Source organism: Eptesicus fuscus, chromosome 13 (assembly GCF_027574615.1).
Source record: "Eptesicus fuscus isolate TK198812 chromosome 13, DD_ASM_mEF_20220401, whole genome shotgun sequence".
Lineage (NCBI taxonomy): Eukaryota > Metazoa > Chordata > Mammalia > Chiroptera > Vespertilionidae > Eptesicus > Eptesicus fuscus.
The window spans coordinates 36,647,508-36,663,233 of record NC_072485.1 but is presented as its reverse complement, the minus strand read 5'-3'; the positions used below and the strand labels follow the sequence as shown (position 1 = coordinate 36,663,233).

At 45.2% G+C, this 15,726-nt stretch overlaps 1 protein-coding gene across 4 annotated transcripts in view; it reads right to left on the bottom strand.

Annotated features, from left to right (window-relative positions):
• Positions 1-15,726, bottom strand: part of TENM4 (teneurin transmembrane protein 4) — a 377,541-nt gene that overhangs the window by 170,598 nt on the left and 191,217 nt on the right. For all 4 annotated transcript variants that reach the window (XM_054725404.1, XM_054725405.1, XM_054725406.1 and 1 more), the window contains 3 exons: positions 15,312-15,482; positions 8,112-8,326; positions 5,575-5,785 (listed from right to left, as the gene is read on the bottom strand). In XM_054725404.1, the coding sequence (XP_054581379.1) occupies positions 5,575-5,785; positions 8,112-8,326; positions 15,312-15,482 (597 nt within the window). The remainder of the gene's footprint in view (positions 1-5,574; positions 5,786-8,111; positions 8,327-15,311; positions 15,483-15,726) is intronic.

Below are 15,726 nucleotides of genomic sequence, written 5' to 3'. Positions count from 1 at the left end.
TGGATTAGAGGCACTTACTATGTAAATGCTTCTTCTAGACCATGAACTACTTTTGCCAGAAACCATGTCATACCTCCTCTGTATCTCCAACCAGAGAAGGAGCAGGAATGCCATATTTGTCTAGTCCCTGGACATACTATAGGTCGATTTACAGCGACTGCCTGGGCATGAGCAAAAGGATCTTTCTCTTTAATTAGCACGAATGTCCTCAGACCAGAGCACATTCCTCATAAAAATTACCAGGGTCTATGTTTTCTAACAATGATTCTCATTTCTTTTTTCTGGGTTTCCAAATCCACTGTGGGGCACCTCTGTTATTTGACGACCTTGGAAGATAGAAGGTTATGTGAAAGTTATCAACGTCAGGTTGATCTGTTCTTTTATGTTTCAGCATCAACCAAAATTAAAAGATAAGATGCTATCGGAGCCCCAAACTGCTGCAATGCTGACTTGTCAGGTCTTAGGGTTGCAAGCAATGCATATGAAGATATTTTTATTTGAAAAGTTTTGGATGCTGTGATATTTTTTTCATGGTCTTTTTAATGGCTTCTCAAGAAAATTTCTTGGGTTGATGTAAGATACTTGCAAGTTAATAAGGGGGAAATTATATTCCGCATAATATAAATGGCAATAAAATATTTAATAGTATCATTGCAAACAGTAAGACACTGTAGCATAGTGTGGAGAGTGAGGGATTTGGAGACCAGGTTTCCACCCTAGCTCTGCCTTGACTAATTGAGACTTTGGGAAAGTCAATTAAATTCTCTGAGCCTCAATTTCTTCATCTGTAAAGTTGAGATAAAAATGCATACCATCTAAGGTCTTGTGAGGATTAAATTATATACAGAAAAGAGTTAAGTATGGTCCCCAACACACAGTAGAAGTGCTCTAAATGTTTGCTACATGACAGGAACCCTCATGCACTGTTGGTGGGAATGCAAATTCATGCAGCCACTATGGAAAACAGTATGAGGGTCCCTCAAAAAATTAAAAGGAACTGTCTTATTACCTAGTGATCCCACTTTTGGGTAAATATCCAAAACACTAATTTGAAAGAATATACTATGTGGATATATTTGGCTTTATTTACAATAGCCAAGATATGAAAGCAACCCAAGTGCCCATCAATAGATGACTGGCTAAAAAAATGGTGGTACATATATACAATGGGTTATCACTCAGCAGTAAAAAATGAAATCTTACCATTTGCAACAGCATGGAGGGACCTAGAGGGTATTATGCTAAGTGAAATAAGTCAGACAGAGAAAGACAAATACCACATGATTTCACTTATATGTGGAATCTAAAGAGCAAAATAAACAAGCAAACAAAACAGAAACAAACTCATAGATACAAAAACACACTGATGGCTGCCAGTGGGAAGGGAGTTGGGGGACTGAATGAAAAAGGTGAAGGGATTAAGAAGTACAATAGTCACAGGGATATAAAGTACAACACAGGGAATAGAGTCAATAATATTATAATCATATATGGTGTTAGATGGGTACTAGAAATATGGGTTGAGGGGAACACTTTGTAAAATATATGACTGTCTAACCACCATGCTGTACACCTAAAACTAAAACCAAATAATATTGAATGTAAACTGTAATTGAAAAATAAAATTAAAAAATAATAAAAATGAATATTTGCTGCATGAGTGAATAGGTGGAAAACAGAGGTAAGTGTAATACAGAAAAAAGGGGGGTTGATCCTGGGAAGGAGGCAGATTGCTAAAGAAGGAAGATCACAAACTTTGGAGTCAGACAGATGCAAATTCAAGCCCTGGCTTTTCTCTTAGCATCCCTGAGCCTCATCCCTCATCTGCAATAGGGGGTGGTAATAAAAATAAGAATAATCACCTTATGGAGTCACTTCAAGGCTTAAAGAATGTATGTAAGGCGCTTTGTGAACTGTGGTGGTAAATATATTTTGGCTACTGGTCTACATCCTCTTACTTCATTCAATACTGGGCGTCAGCAAGGCTACCCACCCCGATGGTACCAGGACCAGAAACGATGTTACCTTCAAATTCTGGATTTCCACATGTGGGGGGAAGACTGTTCTTTCTGAATAAAGTTGCCATGTTTCATTCTAAAACTTGGTTTCAGTGGAGTGTGTGTGTGTGTGTGTACATCTAGTTCACAGGGAGCTCTGGCAACATCAGGTCTCTGTGTGTATATAGTTGTGTATACAGTTTGTAAAGTGCTTTTAGAATTTTTTCCCCAAGGCAAAAGATAAACTCATTTACTTTAAAATCATCAGCTGGATTGCATTAAATGGAGGGAAAAGCAAAAACGTACACCATCTAGCCATTTGTTAAATTAAACACACTTATTTCTCCTCTTACTTAATTACAAACAGACATAAATACTCTGGATTCTGACATCTCAGATCTTCTTAAATTCTAGTCTGCATTTCGACATGTAACGAAGGGAGGGTCATATTCCAATATGTGTGTTAAGCAAACCTGAGAGTTACAATTGTAGAGCGGGACCATAATGACTTCACTAAAACAAGACCTAAACTTTTAATTAACCTGCCAAGACAAATTACAAGTCATAACTCACCGGCAACCACCACAGACAGCTGAGACTCAATGCCAGGGCCTCTGGGGGAGAAAGGGATTAATAGCAACATCACCATTGGTCTGTTTTTGCGTTAAAAGAAAAAAGGTATTCATTAACCCCCGTCGCGTGAAGGAAGACAGACAAGTCAGAAAGGCAGCAAGAGAAAGGAGGACGGAGGAGGAGACGGGAGAGAATATTAACAACTTCCCTGTAATTGAGTGCTCACCGCGCCCAAAGCCTGCGCTAGGCTCTTGATAACTGCTCTCTATAATCTTTCCAGTGGAGATTGCAAAGTAATTTCCAAAAAAGAAAAATGAGTCACCTTAGCGAGGGAGGTGACTGCCCATGGTCACAGGACGGACATGAGACAGGAAGGACAGGAAGGACAGGAAGGCTGGAAGACCGCACTCATAAGGCATCTGCTTTCAGGGCTCAGTTGACAGACCATCAGCATCACCTGGGCTCTACCTCCGCCCTACTGGGCCATCATCATTTGCGTGGAAAAGGCCCAGAAACCCGAATTTTGACCTAGCTTCCCAGGTGATTCCTTCGTACAGCAATGTCTGAGACCACACATAAGATACTAGAACCCCTTGCTACTCAAAATGTGGTCCACAGACGAGCGGCTCGGTGTCACCAGGCCCTGGTTAGAAATGCAGACTCTGGGGACCCACTCAGATCTGCCGAAGCAGAATCGGCATTTGAACAAGACGCCAGGTGGTTCCTAACACTCTGAGGAGCACAGGAGAGCCCATGTGCTCTAAAAGACAGCAGAGGGTTAAGGGAGGTGAAGACAGATTTCATCATTTAGGTGAGAACAGGAATGCCAGAGGGAAAGGCAACACCGTGTCCTTAAGTATGCCAAAGCCGGTTAGCAAGCTCCGACATGCCAGGAGCTGGCAAGGGCACTTGGCTGGACCTACCTTATATTTCTCTAAGAGGCACAGACTAATTGAAAGTCACTTTCTTTGGGGTTTGTATTAATATCCTTTCATATTTATGCTGTTATTACAAATTCAGAATTCTGATTGTATGAGGCCTTAGCTCTGAGCGAGCACAGAACTCGATGCTGGCTGGTGAACTATGCTGATGAGGAATCAGACCGTGAGGCCATGAAGCTGGACCTCAGGCTCCACTCATGACTTGAGAATCGCGCCCCTCAGGTTGCCGGGTCCAGAGAGAAAAGAGGAACAAGGTCTGGAGTCTGGCAAACCCACAGGGACAGCCTAACTAGGGCGAGGACCAGCCCGGGCTCTCCAGTGACAGAGCGCATGCCCGTGTTAGCATCTGGTCACAGTAACCACTGAGCACAGCCTCGCATCCCAGGGTCTCGGGAAACCAAGGGCTGGAAACATAAGTAACGTGTGCAGGGTCAGATCACAGGTGAATGGTCGAGATTCAGAACTTGCCCCAAAGGCAGCATGCAGAGAGAAAACCACAGCACGGCACCCGCCAGGCCTGGCCTGCGGCTGCGGTCTGTCCTGCCAACGGCTGGCCGAACAGAGGAAAGGCCGCGCTCACGCTCATCCTGAGGAACTGAGTGAGTGACGCTGGGTGTCGGAACCTGGCTGGGTGTTGGGGGGTGTGCAGAGAAGATGATGTCAGAGTCCCTGTCCTGCAGACACTCGGAGACCAGCAGCTGGGACAGACCCTTCCAAACAAGGACAGCCAAGTGGTATTTCCCACATCAGAGCCGAGGCGCCCGATGGTCCCACCGCTGGCACTTAGCCAGGGCTGGACTGTTGGGACCGCAGCTACTGCAGAGGCTGATAAATCAAGCCCGCATTTAACAGACAGGTATTCTCGGCCTCAACTCGAAGGGCAAGATTGCGAATGAGAGAGAGGTGACCGGGAAATGACTACTGCTGTTCAGAAGAAAGAACCAGGGTCTTGCAAGAGTGTTAGGAACTAAGGACCAGATTCAGAGGTTTTTATTCAACTCCATTTTCCCCGTCAGGGACTCCCCACTAGGGACTGAGACAGTTCTGAGGTGGACTCCAAGCTACACAGACTCTGCATTAAGCAGAGGCCTCCTTCCCAAGGGTTCTGGTTAGGAGGTTTTGCCTTTCCTGAAGTTTTATTTTCTTGTAGAAAATGTTTATCTCCAGCCTACCTACATAGACTCAGAAAAAATGATTTCTGCCTGAACCACTGACCACTGGGTCCTGCAGCACTTTGTGGCAAAGGAAGGAGGGGACACATTCTATGGAATGTGAGGGTCAAGAGGAGACATTCCTTATAAGGATGCCAGGCTTCCAGATGGCTCACTCGGAACTGGGAGCTGTGCCCCCCTCCCACTGTGAGGGACGGATGGCGGCGAAGGTGTTAGCACTCGTTTAAAACACCAGGGCTCACTCTGTTGGAGAGCAGAACATCTCTGTTCCTAACAAAACCCCAACCTGACTGATGACATTGGTCATCCAGCCCTTTGCACTGACCTCTGTCTGTCTGTCTGTCTGTCTCTCTGCCTTTGCTTTGTTTTCTCATCTGCCGGGAGTTGATGGATCCCAAAGCAAAACAGACAAAACAAAACAAAACAAAACATAAAAACCCAAGTAACAAATCAGTGAGTTGAACCAAGGGAGAAAATTAAAAAAATAAAATAAAATGAAGGTGTTGGAGAAGTTTCAAGAAGAGAAATGTTGCCTCCATGTGGAAGGTCTTCCAGGGTTCCTGTGTCACTGTCAGTCCCCTCCCACCCAGGACTTTAAATGTAGCTGCCGGTCCACACACCATGCCACCGGCCACACAAGGAAGGCAGTGGGCAACAGCCTGGGCTCAGGGCCCAGCCCAGAATGCCTTCCAGCCCCTCCTGTCACCCCTTCCCTCATCTCCCTATGGCTCACTGTCCAAAGGTCAGATGGCCTGATGCCAGAGGGCAGGTGGCATCTGCAGCTCTGGGCAGGACACATTCCTCCATCAGCCTTAGCTCCCAGCATCCCCGAGCATCTTCTCACGCAAAGAGACAACATCCCACAGACCCCAGAGGGTGGCGGTTCCTTACCAATGGCAGTGGTGAGAAATGAAACCACTTCCGACTCCTTCCCGTCATTGTAAAAAGCCAGGTGCCAGATGCCTGAATCCAAGTACTGGATGAAGCCGGTCTCATGGCTGGAGGGTGGGACGGCTCCCCGGGACTGGCGCTGGGGCCCCTCCAGGCTCCGTGCCTCCTGGGTCAGGAGCCTCCTTCCATCCAGCAGCTCCACAAAGTCAAACTGAAGTACAGAGAGAGCACGGTTAGTAGCGGATCTGCTTTGCCACAGTGCTGGCTTCTTTCTTCAGGCTTCTCCTGGGGAGAACCCAGGGAACACACCTGAGATGGGCAAGACAGGCTAAAGCCGCATGAAGCTTGATGGACCACCTCCAAGTCCTCCCCAGAACCCATTTTCTCAGGGCAATAGTCAGCTTATCCTCTGTGGGTGCAGAACAATTAGTGGGTTCTTCTCTGGCCTCATTCTGCTTTAACTTTGGTGTATGTGTGGTAAGTCTTCATCTGGCTGAGTCTGGCCCAGGACAACCAAGCTTTTCCAATGGTGGGCACGTGATCAGACCCAGCCACTTATCGAGTGAGCGCCAACTCTGTGGAACCCCAGGGGTCCGGGGTTGGGACTGGAGCCCTGGACGTGCCTTAAATGTCAGTCAAGTGCAAATGAAAAGTTCATTTATATCTATCTTCTTTTTGTCAATGGTTCTAAGCGCTCCAGTTTCAGGGAGCAGTTTTAACTGAATTAGCTCAAAACTCTATCAATAATTACATGCTCTGTCAAACACAATTGCCAATTGATCTGAGCCTGCTAGTATGAGACTCAGGAGAAGTCAGACACATGGTGTTAACAACAGGAAGACGGTTAAGTCCTACTGGCTTACTAGCAAGCAAATTGAGCTTTCTTTCTTTCTTTCTTTCTTTCTTTCTTTCTTTCTTTCTTTCTTTCTTTCTTCTCTATATAACTATTTTTCTTTCTTTTTAAAAAATTCTTTATTGTTTAAAGTATTACATATGTCTCCTTTTCCCCTCATTGACCTCTCCTGGGCTGTTCCCACCCCCCCTCCCCCCCAGCACATGCCCTCACCCTCTATGTCTGTGTTCATGGGTTATGCTTATATGCATGCATACAAGTCCTTTGGTTGATCTCTCACCCTCCCCTCTCCCCTGCCTTCCCTCTGAGGTTGGTCAGTCTGTTCGATGCTTTTATGTCTCTGGGTCTATTTTGTTCATCCGTTTATGTTGTTCATTATATTCCACAAATGAGAGAGATCATGTGATATTTATCTTTCTCTGACTGGCTTATTTCGCTTAGCATAATGCTCTCCAGGTCCATATTAAAAAAAAAAAAACCCAAGATATTTATTCTATCTCATAAAAAATGTCTGAAGGCATGAATCTAGGGCTAGCATCTCAGTTCTACAAAGAAATCAGGGGCCAGGCTTTCTCTATTTTTCTGTGACTCCATCCTTAGCAAATGTATCTATCTAGCTGTTACCTAAAAACCTTAATGACTGGTGCTAGGAGACTGCATTTGGCCTGGGGATGTCTGCTGAATGCCTGCAGATTTATGTTACTCCAATCCCAGAGCTGGGAGGGCCTTACAAGTCTGTTCTTTACCCATCATGACTGGTAATATGTCAATCATCTGGGCTGAGTTTATGAAGTGTTTCAGGCACGCATATGTCTGAGTAAATGTGAAACTCCGAAGGAGTGAAAGAATGCCCGAGACTAGGGAAATAACATGTACTCTGATCCAGACCCTGCACTAGCTGCCTTATAAATGCTATTCTTTATTCTTCATAACAGCCCTGCAGAGTAGGTCTTGTTTTCACCATTTGACAGATTAGGAAATTGCTCTGAGAGGATAACAGGCTCCAGGTTTCACAGCTGATAATGAGAGGTCTGTTGGATTCAAACTCAGGTCTGTCTGACTCCAAAGTACACACATTTTTTCCTCTATATTTCCCAGAATTTAACTTAGGAGACTGGATGATAGTAGAAAGGCAATGCGACATTTCCTAGAATTCCCTCCCCTTAAAAAGCCCCAGGGATGTAACCCTACTTATCTGAAAGGCAGGGTCTGAGAGAAGGTAAACGGATGAATGGATTACCCTATATAATAAAAGCCTAATATGCTAAGTGTCCAACCGTTCGACTGTTCAACCAGTCCCTATGATGTGCACTGACCACCAGGGGGCAGACACTCCAACGGGTAGGTTAGCTTGCTGCTGGGGTCCAGCCAATCAGGACTGGGTGAGACAGGCTCAACATGCCCTGGAGCTCTCCTGTGCTCCCTCCCCAGCCGGATCATGCACCAGTAGGGTCTCTCAGCCTGGCCTGTGCCCTCTCGCAATCCGGGACCCCTCAAGGGGATGTCGGAGAGCCAGTTTCGGCCTGATCTCCGCAGGCCAGGCCGAGGGACCCCACCTCTAGTAAATATATAAAATTTCCTTCAAGCTGAAGGACGCAGGCTTAAGCATTAGGCTTCTTGTCTGCTGGTTAAGAGTTGAGGTAGGCACCCTGGAGATCAGCAGGGCAGGTGGGATTCTGGTTACCTGTGTGTGTGAAGGAGGAAGGCCTTTTCTGCCATAAATGCCGACCAGCGCCGCCTTTCCCAGAGACACGTTGAACTTCAGATGCACGGGGTGGTCTATGAACACCTGAGATCTCCAGAACGTGCCAGGAGGAATCTTCTGGGAAGCCCGTCTCCCCACGTCGATTTCTCCTGAGTCTATAAAACTGTCCTCTGGAAAGAAACTACTGGGCTTTCCTACCAAGACACAGGGAAGGGAAGACAAAACATCACGATTAGACACAGGTGAGTCAAGCGATTAGTGCATTCAAATGAGCAGGGCGCCCCTCTGCCTCACACTCCTCTTTATGACAGTTTGCTGCCAGCCACCCCCTCACCCCCCAACTCCCCTAATGAGAGTTAGGAGTGCCCAGACGGTTTCCCAGTGATACTCAAATTGTTCTGCTAAAAATACTCATTCCTCCACAGCAGTGTGGGTCCTCCCCAAGGGCCATCTGTTTACTGCATCATTCCACAGCTTGTTAAGATATATTGTGATCCTAAAAATAATCATTTGCTGTCACACGAGAATAAGTGTGTGTGCGTGTGTGTGTGTGTGTGTGTGTGTGTGTGTGTGCATGTGTGTATGTGTGTGTGTGTGTGTGTGTGTGTGTGTGTGTGTGTGAAAGCGTACATGCTAAAATAGAAAGGCTGGAGGAAACAAGATGCTGTTATTTAATTTCCAACTAAGAATGGTCCTCCCGGCTGTAGGAAGCAGGACCCGAGTGGAGTAAGGCATTTTACAAGTTCACTAGTTTATATATAATTGGAATTCAAATTCTGAGGCTGAGATATGTGGATAGGGTTTCTGTTGGGAGCAGGGGTAGGGTTGGAGAAGACGAGGAAGAGGGAGGAAAAATGCTTCTTTGTCTAGGATGGGAGGTCTTTGAATGTCATTTCTGTGCTAAAGAGGGTAAAGTTGAAGGAATTTCTCAAGTTCAGGCACAAAGGCTATGACATGCTTGAAAATTGGACCCAGGCCCCCAACCCTATAAACTGCAGGGAAGTCAGGGGTGGTGGTGGTTAGGAGTAAGGTCTCTTGATTATTTCTGTCACCAATCAGGAGCGTCACAGCTTTCTGGGGGCACCCCAAGTGCCAGGAAGGAAGACTACTTATCAAACTTCCTCTATTTAGTAATTAAACACATTCACATGTGAAAAATATAAACCCTCACTTCCTGCCAGACCTTGGCATTCTGAGGAGTTGGGAGGGAGCAGGAGACTCTAGGGATGTAAGAAGACCACCCTTAGGATGATGACAAGCCAAAACCAAGTCAACAAATTATTTGTCATTAGAAAACACCCCCCGGCCATCCTAGTTCCAAGCCTGCTGTGTTGTTAGAGCTGTTGGAAGAGACACTTTAGAGAACAAGAATCCATTTGTAAAGAAAACACGTTTCTGGGGACTTTTTATGAAAAACATTTGGGGAATAAGAAATTAAAACGTCTTTTCCCCCTAGCTTTGTAAGAGTCCTTACAAAGCACATTTTATGCTGAAATGGAGCTTGGCAGGGCACTGTTGTAGTCATAAAATATTGTACTGTTTTAAATAATACAATTCAATTTAAATGTTAAACTTCTCCATATGTTATCATTCCCTTATAAACTCCCAGGCAGAAACATCAGGTTTTTAGCTTCGAACCATTAAATGTTATTTTAATTAAATATATGCCAACAAAAAAAGTTAAAATGCATGCGCTCAATAAAAGTACCACTAGTATTCTGTCATTAGCATGGGAAAGAGCTTGCATTTAATTCCTTTGTGGAAGCAACGTGCCCCAGACTTTTACCTTGAAAGTGGAGACAGGCACAAACCGCCACGCAGTGGTTCAAAGTTCAAAGACAGAAGCCAAATTCGAAAAGCATTAAGATGGAAGAGAATTACTTTCCCATTCTTCCTTATCTGATTTCTGGTTTCCCAATACCACAATCCTTTTATAGTCCAGGTAGAAAATAGTACACCCTTGAGCTTCTAATTCTGCTAGGGAAGCAGAAGTCTGAGGGAGTACGAAACAAAAACGGGATGAGTTCTGGGCTTTTTACTCCTAGAAAATGCAGAGGGGAAAAAAACATGAGATTGCTAATTCTAAGGACTCGTTTCCTTTGTGAGTGGGTGGGAGTCAGAGCTGGTGAGAGTGGAGAAGGGCCTGCCTCCCACTAATCTGTATGTCTGAGAATAAATAACAAGATCGTCTCCCGAATTTCAGCATGCTGTTGGGAAACCAGGCACAGTTCATTTTCCCTTCAGTGAGCATGTCTGCAGGAGACGGCTATTGTAGTAGCTCCTTTAGCCTCACAGGTCAGGGGCCAAGCCCAGAGACTCTCAGGAGGTCTGCTGGCCCAGGGGCATGAATAAATTGGCTCTTATTCCAGAAGAAGGAGGGGAATATTTTTTTTCTATCACTCGAGTATTTCACCAAAGACGCCAAAATGGGGGGGGGGGGGGGGGGATTGTCTTTGGTGTGTATACAATGAAATCAAAATAGTAAATTCTGGTCTAGGCACCCCCCACCCTCCGGCCCAGGGCTTTGACTCTTTTTTTTGGCTGAGACTGTAAGGGCCACTCTGGAGCTTTGGTTCAAAAGTGACCTTGGACCAGAAGTCACCCTGTCGAGATCCTTAGGGAAGGGGCCACAACCTGGCCTAAAGGCCATGTTTGAGAGGGGGAAATTTAACCTCTATTATTCTTCTTCCCCTCTGGTCCTCAGAGGTCCCCTAGACTAACCACCTGGATGAGATGGGGGCTTTTCAGGGGAGAGGGCTGCAGACTGCAGGGTCCTGGGCCTGATGAGAAAGAGGTGTGAGACTGGCTGGGCTGAGGGCTGTTCCGAGTGAAACCACCCCATCCTTTCCTGCCTTTAAAAAATCCATCTTGCTGTCTTCCTTCCAGATGCCATAACCCAGGATTCTTTGCTCTTAATTCTGAGCACCAAGCTGTGAGCACTGGGACAGAAAACATCCCACTACACAGCAAAACCCAGCAGTGGTGGAGAAATGAGAGAGGGAAGAGGCAACTGGAGGAGAAAAGGCCTGTGAATAAAATTCATTTTACCCCTACAGACATTCTGGAAAATAATAATAATAATTAATAATAAAGTAGTGGTAATAGTAATGAAGGTAGAGGTAGTAGTTTTAGCTACCATGTATTGAACACTAACTACATGACGGGCAATTTCACATATCTTAGGTCAGTTAATTCTCAGATGATTAAATGTATACCATGAGGCTCAGAATGCTTAAGAAACACTGGGAGATGAACCCATTTGAAGTTCCCTTTTACTATTAGAATATGGCTTCTTAGAGCCTGACATTGACGAATGGTTAATCTCAACTCTTCAAAGACATTCTCGATGGGGGCAGAGTGTGCTGGCCCTCTTTAAGGGCAAGAATCCAATTTAATGCACAGTCCCTACAGGCTAAGGAGCAAGGCCGGAGCAGGCAAATCCAAGACCCAGTGACAACCTTCCGGGCATCCTGGGGTACCAGAAGTCGACAATTTTTATGAAGCTGGAACCTGCAAACAGGCCTAAAAGGTGACAGTCAGCATCTCGGACATTCATAAGAAGGACATGTCCAATCAGTGGGTGCCCCCAGAGGCTTAACAAACTGCTCAAAGTACTTAACTCAGGATTAGGGACCACCAACAGCACGATTAGGTTTCACAAGGCAGATTCTACTGAAAATGGCCCTTTTCTTTGTAAATATATACAAATTCAGGCTTCCCGTAGCAATGCTGTGCAAATACACAATCATGTTTATGAAATAAATGTCTCAACAAATTTCTGAAATGATCGGATAGCTCAGTAAAATGTGCAAGATTTGGAAAAACTGAAATTTCATGCACTGCCCAGTTACTTTCCTGAACTCAGTCCTAAATTGCTAATCAACTAATATCTCCCCTCCTCCTTCTACCCTTTTTTGTTCTTTTCAATGCAATAACTTGCACAAAGGATTCTTTAGTTTCCTTAGCAACTGTTTGAAATTTATTTGGTTATCAAAATAAGCTGTTTCATTTTGGAGAGCCCAGCTGAGCCTGCATGCAGCAATTTGCATGGTTCAAACTGATGGGCAATTCTGATTTCATTGCAGGAAGAAGAAAATGCTATCCCTAGTCCACCAATTCAACCATCAGAAATGCTTGTTTATTCATGGCTTTTCTCCCCCTTCTCCATTAATGCATAACATAAGTTCCCATGGCTTTACTTGCAAAAGCTGCTGTATTTGGTTTCTGCCCTATGACAACCCTGAAATGGTTATAGCCACGTTGAAAATATAGTATATACTGCAGTTTGATGTTATTCTCAAAGACATGGTGAACATTTAAAATACTGTTTCATCATATGTTTTATTTGCATTACTAAATAATACTCAAAAAATGCCCTGATCCTCTGCAGGATCTTTGAGGATAAAATGTTAATCAGTCTGGATTTCTGAGATTCTAATAACTGATATGGAATGACTTTGAATTTGAATAGACAAGAAGAAAGGAACCAGGATTTGTTGAGTGCCTCTTCACCACTAGCATTTGAAAAAAATAGGTATCATCCTTGTTCTACAAATGAGGAAACTAAGACCAAAAGAGATGGAGTAACTGGCATGAATTAATAGAGCTGATAAATGGCAGGGCCAGGAGTCAAACCCTGGACTGTCTGCTGCAAGGCGCATTTATCCTTTTTCCATCATACCCCACTGTTTCCCTCATCATTGTGGGACAGGGCTCTGAACCTAATTCTGGAATCAGCTCTCCTCTTTGATACCCTCACCAGGGACAGGAAATATGCACTCACATCAGGGTTAGAAACTTTCCCCCTTGAGATGTGCCTAAGGAATTCGATTTTTTAACGTCACGATTTAAAGCATTAACTGAGTAGACATTGGTTTGACCAAGGCAAAAGAAGTTAAGAACCACATGGTCTCACGTAAACTATAGAAAGCTTTGTCCACTGTTCTTTTGGTGTGTTTTCTTGTCACAGTAATTGCTTTTGATGCTGACCACTTTCCAGCACTGTACTGCATTTCAGGGGTTGGTAAATAAGATTTCTATTTGCATTAGTAATGACAGATAATCCCTTTAAGCAAAAATACTCCAATTAAAGTAAACCAATAAGCTGGTGCAATTGTATTTTGTCTCTTATCTGCGCCTCCTGCTCCTTGCCTAAACAACCCACAAACTAATTTCATTAGAGTGAGATATTTCAGATACATCCAACTCCTGTTTAAAGAATGCTTGATAGAGATCATGGGGGGAGGGGGGGAAGAAAATACATTTTGCTAAATGAGACCCTTTACCAATAGGTTTAGGGTTAAACATATCTTCAGTCTGCATTTGTGCATGCTGATCTAAAGACAGTCTTCATTTCATGGTATTCACCTGCAGCATCTGACACTGTAACTGGCTTGGGCATCACGAGCCAACAAGCAGGACCATGGACAGGACCAACTTGAAAAAAATTCTAAGAGCCATCTGGCTAGTCCTCTGATGATTCTATGACTAATTTCATATGTAGAACTTGCTAATTAGAATGGGCCTTAGAGATCATCTAGCTCCACAACCTCCCCGTAAAGAGAAGAAAAGTGAAGCCCAGAAGGTCTTTTCAAGGGATTTGCTTAAGGTGACATCATAGGCAGCTGGACTTGAATTCAGGGCTCCTGATTCCTAAGCCAGAGCTCTTCCCATGGTCCTATGCATGTGCCCTCCTATCCTAATACAGGGCAAAGAAAGTGTAAATTATTCAAGGTTTGAAGTCTTAAAATCTTTGGAAAGGAGAAGATGGGCTTTGTTCTGTGGAAATACCCCCAGTTCGCATCCCTTAAAGATGACTACAGGTAAAAAGTTGATTTTGGCCTTAGAGATCATCATTTCAGAGGTCATGAGTAGATACCCCAACAAGCATATGCTACCCTATTAACCAAACTGTTGCTTGGAAGGCAAATCCTGAAAGGCCAGAGAAGCTCAGAAGCCATGACCTGAAAGTTAAATGAAAGGAAAGGTAAGATGTAAGCAGTAAGGATAGGAGGCAGCCATGGCCACTTTGCTGACTGAGTTAACACCAGAGAGAGAGAGAGAGAGAGAGAGAGAGAGAGAGAGAGAGAGAGAGGGACAGCAGGTCATAGCAGGGCAGGAGAACAGATGGCCACCCTGCCCAGAATGACCTCCTGACTGGCTCATAAGTTCAGACATCTTTCCTGGTACCATTTTCTGTGAGTTTGCATCACTCTTGGCTGACAGTGAAAGAATTTGTATTGATGCCATGCTAGAAAGACCCCTAAGAAATTCAGAACATGGGTCTAATGATGTCCCATTTAAGAAAGCCAAACTCCAAATGTCACCACCATTTTCATCAATGATAGAAAAATAAATTCATGCCTAGTGTACAATGGATTTCTCATCCATGTCTCCTTCAGGGGCTTGTAACCATAGGGTTAGTCAGGAAGAACAAGTTGTGGGAGATCAAGAGCCACAGAGACCTGGGTTCAGATTCCAAACTCCATTATTTACTGGTGGGTGACTCTGGCCAAGTCACTTCATTCATGTGACCTTTAGTGTTGCATCTAAAATGGGTATAAACAAATCTACTTACCTCACAGAATCCCCGTGAGGATTAAATGAAATGCTCTTGACAAAAATCTTTGAAATGAGCACACTGTACAAACACTAATGATTATTGGTATTGCATACGAGGAAACCAGAGCTCAGAAAAATGAGGCGACTTCCTCAAGGTCACATGGCTGGAAGGTGCTAGAACACCTGAACTGGTGTTTCCATTAAACCACAAGGGTCCAAGTTTATTTTAATGACAACACACCATCTACCCACCTCACCAGGCCCGGCTCCCAGAAATGCCCCTTCACCCCATGAGGTTGCCCCCCAAGAGCTTGTCTGGATCCCACATAATCAGAGGTGGCCACCCCAGCAGTGAGCAAGCCCAGAATGCTTCCCTGGAGGCATGAGATGGGATACCGCCGAGCACCAGGAGCCCCACCCAGGCCCTGCCATGAGCTCACAGTGACAGGAGCTGTGATGAGCACACAGGTGGACTGGCAGCCGGTGTGGAGTGCAGAGGGATGGAGGAAGCGCAGAGCATGGAGCTGTGAGTCAGGCACATGACGCGCATAATGGAGGTCTCCTCAGTTCAAAGGCAGACACAGAGGACTCACGACACGGACAACACAGCAACCCTACCTTCTGTGGCTCCTTTGCCTTTCCTGTCAGGGATCTCTAACCCAGTGCCCCCTGAGGGATACAGGGAGACGTCGGTTGGCACAGGCCAACTGCTGGCTGTGTCCTCCGTGATCTCATACATCTGCCCCTCCATCGGCTGCAGGTGCCAGTTTAGGCCAAACAGGTGCATGGCTGTGGTGAGCAATGAAAAAAGTCATCTTTTTCTGCTGGAGGCGGAAATGAAACTCCCAAGCCATGGGGGGTGAGGGGACAGGTGGGGGGGCAGGGGAAACACAGGGATTCAGGTCAGTTCAGTTCAGTGAGTAGCCCCCGAGGAGAGCTCGTGCAGTGCTAAGCCCTTCACAGGGGACGGGGGCCGCAGAGATGACCGAGGTGTGGACCCTGCCCCGGAGGACTCACAATCTAGTGGACCTGG